Here is an 8,037-nt window from a genome sequence, read left to right as displayed (position 1 = left end):
TTTTATGTAGGTGATTTAACAGAAGTACATTTTGAAGTTCAGCTTATCTTTCTGATAGAATAAATATTGCATTTGTGTTAAGATATTGCAGTTCTGATTTGGTGTGAGCATGTTAATAAATTTTAAATTTAAAAATATTTTTCATTTTATTTAAAATAATAAAATGTAATTAAAAACTTTAATTTATATTTTAGGTTAAAGGCGCAAAAGTGAGTTTTGAAAGAAACTAGCACTTAAAGAAGACAACGCCATACCAAACCATGATATAACCATTACAAGGTTTCCCTAAATCGTGAATTCATTTTAGAAGATCAAATTGAAAGATTAACAGTAGTCCAATGTATTAAAACATTGACTGAAAAAACAAAACAAAACAATAAAATAAAATTATAGTCCTTAAAAAACTTATTAACAATAATGCACATTAAAACTCTACAACATGCACACGCAGCCGCTGCGCAACTCTCCAATTGTGAGATCGTTATTGTATCGCCAACAGCAAATAATGTCAACACAAATGGCAATAATAATAATACAGCTAGTAGCAACGAAAACACAACTGGAGCGCATCAGCAGCAGCAGCAACAACAACAGCAACAACAACAGCAGCAACAACAACAACAACAGCAACCGCCAACTACAACTGAAATAGCACTACCATTCAATATGCATCTCACTACTGTAAATGCTGAAACACACGCAGCAGCACAGGCTGCTGCAATGGCTGCAGCACAGGCGGCAGCAGCACAAGCAGCAGCTGCTGAACAACAACAGCAGGGAAATGGAGTAACAGTTACGCATCATGCTATTTTTCAACAGCATTCACTGGCACATCTTGTGGCAACAGCAGCAAATAGTCCTGCAATTTCAGAACAGCAAGTAAGCGGGCATGATACTCCGGTTTCGAATGGACACAATGGCACTGGTACATCACATGAGAAGCCCTTTCAGTGTAATGTATGCGAACGAAGATTTCGACAACTAAGTACCTTAACCAATCATGTTAAGATACATACAGGTGAAAAGCCCTATAAATGCAATATATGTGAAAAGACATTTCGTCAATCGTCCACACTAACTAATCATTTAAAAATTCACACGGGCGAGAAACCGTTTACATGCACATATTGTCCAAAAAATTTTCGGCAATTAAGTACCCTGACGAATCATCTCAAGATACACACAGGTATAATATTGAAGTTAAAAAAGAAATTTTTCCACTAAATTAATTAAATTTTTCCTTTCTTTTGTGTTTGCTTAGGTGAAAAACCTTTTGAATGTGCGGTATGCAAAAAACAATTTCGACAGTCTAGCACACTTAACAATCATATAAAGATTCATGTTATGGATAAGGTTTATGTACCCGTTAAAATTAAAACTGAGGAAGAAGAGGGATGACTAGAGGATATGGTGATTGCTGGCGCAAATCAAACCTCTAGTGATCACCATCGGAATGTTATAGCCACAACTACAATTCCAACGTCTATAGCTACAACAGGTATTGCAACAACCGCCCAGCAACAGCAACAAAATCATAACCATGCTAATAATAATCAGAATACTATTATAACAACACCGTCCGCCACTTTGGAACATTTCAATGTCACATCATTAGGGGAGCTCTCGAATGTGCAGTTAAGTAGCATTACTGCCGATGGTAATTTAGTAACTATGGGCGGGGTTGTCGTCGGACGTATACACCCAGCCACAATACAAACTAACGGCCATACAATACAACAACAGATCCGTACAACTGCACAGCCCGTAACGCGCGAAGAACTGCAACAAATGGGTGTAGTAAAAGTTGAATCGCCTAGTGAATTTATAAGCGAGGGATGAGTTGAGTATGAACTGTTGTTGGAATATATGCTCAAAGAGGATGAGGAGGAAAATTAAAATTGAAATTATATGCCGCATATAAATATTAAAATCGAAATCGAAATAAATATTTCAATGAAATTATATGTTATACAATACAATAAACTATAGTTTCCGAGTTTCAGTTGCTATGGAAGCTTTCAAAATGTTTAATGAACTCTTAAATGTGTAGATTAGTGCTACTAATGTTGTTGCTGTTGTTATTAATTGTTTAACTGTAGTCATCATTATAATTGTTATAAAATTGGCAAGCAAAATAGGATTTTGAATATAAGAAATTTAATATAGAAATTAACAAAAATTAGTAGTTTAAACGGTTGCTTAAAACGAATAATAAAAACAAACATTAAAGAAGCTACAACAATTTTAGAAATTCTTTGAAAGAAATTAGCAAGTTAAGTGTTTAAAAATATAAAAATGTATAACAATACAAAAATACGAGAAGTATAAAAGAAATTCTATTTCTAAGACAAATAATTAAAAATAATTACAATAGGAAAAATTTTAAATTTATTTATTTTGAAAATATTTCTTTTTTTCTCAATATTTAATTTTTTAATATATTTTCGTTTCTTTTTTTTTCTTTAGTATTAAAAAACTTATACGGTTTGACTATTTGTTGTCAAAACAAAAAAGTTGTAAAAATTGTTATTAAATATATTATAACAACTGAAGTTTAATAGTAAACAAAATAAATGAAAAATAAAAACTGTAAATAAATATTAGTTTTAAATAACAGCACAAAATAAATCAATCAAATTGACAAAAAAAAAGAAAATGTAAAAACAAAATCATATATTGTATATTGTAATTTCGCTTAAAACAAAAAGCAATTGGAAATTAATTAAATTTTTCCTTTTCAATAAAATTAGTTATAATCAGATTTTTATATTAATTTGAATATAATTTATTTAATTTCTTAACATATTTTTAAGTTATTTGCTTAAAATAAGAAGAAACCACAACTATTAATTTTAATAAAAAAGATGAAATGTTTAATTTTCGTTATTATTAAATAACAATTTAGTTTAACTTTGTTATACATAAAAAATGTTTTTCATATACTCTACCTTACTTAGACTAGCAATGGACCTTAAAAAAGTCCGCCAAAGCATAGTACTCTAAGTAATGAGAGAAAGACAATATTACGGAAAAAGTCACTTATAATTTAAAATTCGCTCCGATTGTATATATGAACATATATGTATACTCCTCTCGTTGCGAAATTGTGCATAGACATGTAATTTTAGTAAACATATGAATTTAAGTTATAGTTATTAAATTGATTTAGTTATTTTTAAATTTAAAAAAACAGCTCAAAAAACAAATGTAAAGTAAAAGAAGACAGAATAATATTTTCTACACAATAATAATTTATGAAATCTTGATTGTTTTCTTTAAGATAACATTTTGTTCAAATTTCTAAATTGCAAAAAAAAAAATGTGTTTAAATAAATATTTTATTAACACATGCAAATTTTTATGTTCTTTTATTTTTTATGTTATTTTATTTAAGTTTAAATTAAAAGTTTATATAAAAATTTAAATTTGTTTTTAATTCTAAAATAATTTGGTTTTGTAATAAAATATTCATAGATTTTTTTTATTTGCTCTTAAATACTAAATCGATTCTACTTATGTTTAACATCTGAAAAATGAAAGTTTAAGTCCATATTTAAAAGTTCTGTTGATAATTAAAAGATCTGATATATATGTTTTTACAAAAAATTATTCATAGTTCAATACAGCGTTTATGATTTTATTTTATTATTTTTTTTACTTGGTTTTAGTTACTTAAAGTCAATATCATTTCTCTACAATCAAGTGATTTGGTTTTTAAAAAGCATATATAATAATACTGATAACTTGGCGTTGAACTAAGAAACAACTGTAAAGATTGTATAATTACTAGTGCTTGAAATATTATACGAGCTGTTCGAATATTCGGGCAGGATGCTCGAATTGATCATTATATTGTGTTCGAATATGCTTACACAACATAGTGTTCAAGTATTTCCTGATATACCAATTTGTTTAAGCAAAAATAAAATATTTTATTGTTTTGAATTAACTTTCTGTTAAGGTTTGTGTGAACTTTTTTATTTATTTATGCAGTATATTTATTTATATAGTGCTTTTCTATATAAAAGCTGTCAATGTGTGAAAGAGTTTTAATTTCTTCATCAGAATATTATTATGAAAATATAATCAAATTTACACTTCAAGTAGTTAGAATATCTCCGTATAGCTCGATTATTTCCAAACATTTGAACTGTTCAATCCAAATATTCAAGTTTGAGTAGATCGATCTAAGTGCTCGAATAATTCGAATATTTGAAGTGTTTAATACAAATATTCGAATTCTACTAAGATCGAACTATTCAAATAGTTTGATACTCAAGAAACTTGAGAGCGCTAATATATACTTTTTAAAAACCAAATCACTTGATTGTAGAGAAATGATATTGACTTTAAGTAACTAAAACCAAGTAAAAAAAATAATAAAATAAAATCATAAACGCTGTATTGAACTATGAATAATTTTTTGTAAAAACATATATATCAGATCTTTTAATTATCAACAGAACTTTTAAATATGGACTTAAAATTTCATTTTTCAAATGTTAAACATAAGTAGAATCGATTTAGTATTTAAGAGCAAATAAAAAAAATCTATGAATATTTTATTACAAAACCAAATTATTTTAGAATTAAAAACAAATTTAAATTTTTATATAAACTTTTAATTTAAACTTAAATAAAATAACATAAAAAATAAAAGAACATAAAAATTTGCATGTGTTAATAAAATATTTATTTAAACACATTTTTTTTTTTTGCAATTTAGAAATTTGAACAAAATGTTATCTTAAAGAAAACAATCAAGATTTCATAAATTATTATTGTGTAGAAAATATTATTCTGTCTTCTTTTACTTTACATTTGTTTTTTGAGCTGTTTTTATAAATTTAAAAATAACTAAATCAATTTAATAACTATAACTTAAATTCATATGTTTACTAAAATTACATGTCTATGCACAATTTCGCAACGAGAGGAGTATACATATATGTACATATATACAATCGGAGCGAATTTTAAATTATAAGTGACTTTTTCCGTAATATTGTCTTTCTCTCATTACTTAGAGTACTATGCTTTGGCGGACTTTTTTAAGGTCCATTGCTAGTCTAAGTAAGGTAGAGTATATGAAAAACATTTTTTATGTATAACAAAGTTAAACTAAATTGTTATTTAATAATAACGAAAATTAAACATTTCATCTTTTTTATTAAAATTAATAGTTGTGGTTTCTTCTTATTTTAAGCAAATAACTTAAAAATATGTTAAGAAATTAAATAAATTATATTCAAATTAATATAAAAATCTGATTATAACTAATTTTATTGAAAAGGAAAAATTTAATTAATTTCCAATTGCTTTTTGTTTTAAGCGAAATTACAATATACAATATATGATTTTGTTTTTACATTTTCTTTTTTTTTGTCAATTTGATTGATTTATTTTGTGCTGTTATTTAAAACTAATATTTATTTACAGTTTTTATTTTTCATTTATTTTGTTTACTATTAAACTTCAGTTGTTATAATATATTTAATAACAATTTTTACAACTTTTTTGTTTTGACAACAAATAGTCAAACCGTATAAGTTTTTTAATACTAAAGAAAAAAAAAGAAACGAAAATATATTAAAAAATTAAATATTGAGAAAAAAAGAAATATTTTCAAAATAAATAAATTTAAAATTTTTCCTATTGTAATTATTTTTAATTATTTGTCTTAGAAATAGAATTTCTTTTATACTTCTCGTATTTTTGTATTGTTATACATTTTTATATTTTTAAACACTTAACTTGCTAATTTCTTTCAAAGAATTTCTAAAATTGTTGTAGCTTCTTTAATGTTTGTTTTTATTATTCGTTTTAAGCAACCGTTTAAACTACTAATTTTTGTTAATTTCTATATTAAATTTCTTATATTCAAAATCCTATTTTGCTTGCCAATTTTATAACAATTATAATGATGACTACAGTTAAACAATTAATAACAACAGCAACAACATTAGTAGCACTAATCTACACATTTAAGAGTTCATTAAACATTTTGAAAGCTTCCATAGCAACTGAAACTCGGAAACTATAGTTTATTGTATTGTATAACATATAATTTCATTGAAATATTTATTTCGATTTCGATTTTAATATTTATATGCGGCATATAATTTCAATTTTAATTTTCCTCCTCATCCTCTTTGAGCATATATTCCAACAACAGTTCATACTCAACTCATCCCTCGCTTATAAATTCACTAGGCGATTCAACTTTTACTACACCCATTTGTTGCAGTTCTTCGCGCGTTACGGGCTGTGCAGTTGTACGGATCTGTTGTTGTATTGTATGGCCGTTAGTTTGTATTGTGGCTGGGTGTATACGTCCGACGACAACCCCGCCCATAGTTACTAAATTACCATCGGCAGTAATGCTACTTAACTGCACATTCGAGAGCTCCCCTAATGATGTGACATTGAAATGTTCCAAAGTGGCGGACGGTGTTGTTATAATAGTATTCTGATTATTATTAGCATGGTTATGATTTTGTTGCTGTTGCTGGGCGGTTGTTGCAATACCTGTTGTAGCTATAGACGTTGGAATTGTAGTTGTGGCTATAACATTCCGATGGTGATCACTAGAGGTTTGATTTGCGCCAGCAATCACCATATCCTCTAGTCATCCCTCTTCTTCCTCAGTTTTAATTTTAACGGGTACATAAACCTTATCCATAACATGAATCTTTATATGATTGTTAAGTGTGCTAGACTGTCGAAATTGTTTTTTGCATACCGCACATTCAAAAGGTTTTTCACCTAAGCAAACACAAAAGAAAGGAAAAATTTAATTAATTTAGTGGAAAAATTTCTTTTTTAACTTCAATATTATACCTGTGTGTATCTTGAGATGATTCGTCAGGGTACTTAATTGCCGAAAATTTTTTGGACAATATGTGCATGTAAACGGTTTCTCGCCCGTGTGAATTTTTAAATGATTAGTTAGTGTGGACGATTGACGAAATGTCTTTTCACATATATTGCATTTATAGGGCTTTTCACCTGTATGTATCTTAACATGATTGGTTAAGGTACTTAGTTGTCGAAATCTTCGTTCGCATACATTACACTGAAAGGGCTTCTCATGTGATGTACCAGTGCCATTGTGTCCATTCGAAACCGGAGTATCATGCCCGCTTACTTGCTGTTCTGAAATTGCAGGACTATTTGCTGCTGTTGCCACAAGATGTGCCAGTGAATGCTGTTGAAAAATAGCATGATGCGTAACTGTTACTCCATTTCCCTGCTGTTGTTGTTCAGCAGCTGCTGCTTGTGCTGCTGCCGCCTGTGCTGCAGCCATTGCAGCAGCCTGTGCTGCTGCGTGTGTTTCAGCATTTACAGTAGTGAGATGCATATTGAATGGTAGTGCTATTTCAGTTGTAGTTGGCGGTTGCTGTTGTTGTTGTTGCTGCTGCTGTTGTTGTTGTTGCTGTTGTTGTTGCTGCTGCTGCTGATGCGCTCCAGTTGTGTTTTCGTTGCTACTAGCTGTATTATTATTATTGCCATTTGTGTTGACATTATTTGCTGTTGGCGATACAATAACGATCTCACAATTGGAGAGTTGCGCAGCGGCTGCGTGTGCATGTTGTAGAGTTTTAATGTGCATTATTGTTAATAAGTTTTTTAAGGACTATAATTTTATTTTATTGTTTTGTTTTGTTTTGTTTTTTCAGTCAATGTTTTAATACATTGGACTACTGTTAATCTTTCAATTTGATCTTCTAAAATGAATTCACGATTTAGGGAAACCTTGTAATGGTTATATCATGGTTTGGTATGGCGTTGTCTTCTTTAAGTGCTAGTTTCTTTCAAAACTCACTTTTGCGCCTTTAACCTAAAATATAAATTAAAGTTTTTAATTACATTTTATTATTTTAAATAAAATGAAAAATATTTTTAAATTTAAAATTTATTAACATGCTCACACCAAATCAGAACTGCAATATCTTAACACAAATGCAATATTTATTCTATCAGAAAGATAAGCTGAACTTCAAAATGTACTTCTGTTAAATCACCTACATAAAATGA

General features: G+C 28.2%; 4 protein-coding genes across 4 annotated transcripts; 2 read left to right on the top strand and 2 right to left on the bottom strand.

Annotated features, from left to right (window-relative positions):
* The first annotated feature begins 198 nt into the window (after positions 1–198).
* On the top strand, positions 199–1,422 carry LOC119672658 (adult enhancer factor 1-like). Its single transcript, XM_038083766.1, has 2 exons — positions 199–1,186; positions 1,262–1,422. The coding sequence occupies exons 1-2, from the start codon at positions 418–420 to the stop codon at positions 1,396–1,398; spliced, it is 906 nt and encodes a 301-aa protein (XP_037939694.1). The 5' UTR covers positions 199–417; the 3' UTR covers positions 1,399–1,422.
* LOC119672659 lies at positions 1,396–1,858 on the top strand. The gene has a single exon (XM_038083767.1). The coding sequence runs from the start codon at positions 1,408–1,410 to the stop codon at positions 1,837–1,839; it is 432 nt and encodes a 143-aa protein (XP_037939695.1). The 5' UTR covers positions 1,396–1,407; the 3' UTR covers positions 1,840–1,858.
* Positions 1,859–6,175: 4,317 nt separating this feature from the next.
* On the bottom strand, positions 6,176–6,633 carry LOC119672657. Its single transcript, XM_038083765.1, has one exon. The coding sequence runs from the start codon at positions 6,617–6,619 to the stop codon at positions 6,188–6,190; it is 432 nt and encodes a 143-aa protein (XP_037939693.1). The 5' UTR covers positions 6,620–6,633; the 3' UTR covers positions 6,176–6,187.
* On the bottom strand, positions 6,610–7,836 carry LOC119672656 (adult enhancer factor 1-like). The gene is made up of 2 exons (XM_038083764.1): positions 6,841–7,836; positions 6,610–6,765 (listed from the first exon to the last, which is right to left on the bottom strand). Exons 1-2 carry the CDS (start codon positions 7,610–7,612, stop codon positions 6,629–6,631), a joined length of 909 nt encoding a protein of 302 aa, XP_037939692.1. The 5' UTR covers positions 7,613–7,836; the 3' UTR covers positions 6,610–6,628.
* Positions 7,837–8,037: the final 201 nt, after the last annotated feature.

Source organism: Teleopsis dalmanni, chromosome 1 (genome assembly GCF_002237135.1).
Source record: "Teleopsis dalmanni isolate 2A chromosome 1, ASM223713v2, whole genome shotgun sequence".
NCBI classification, from domain to species: Eukaryota; Metazoa; Arthropoda; class Insecta; order Diptera; family Diopsidae; genus Teleopsis; species Teleopsis dalmanni.
This window is presented reverse-complemented; position numbering and strand designations above follow the sequence as displayed.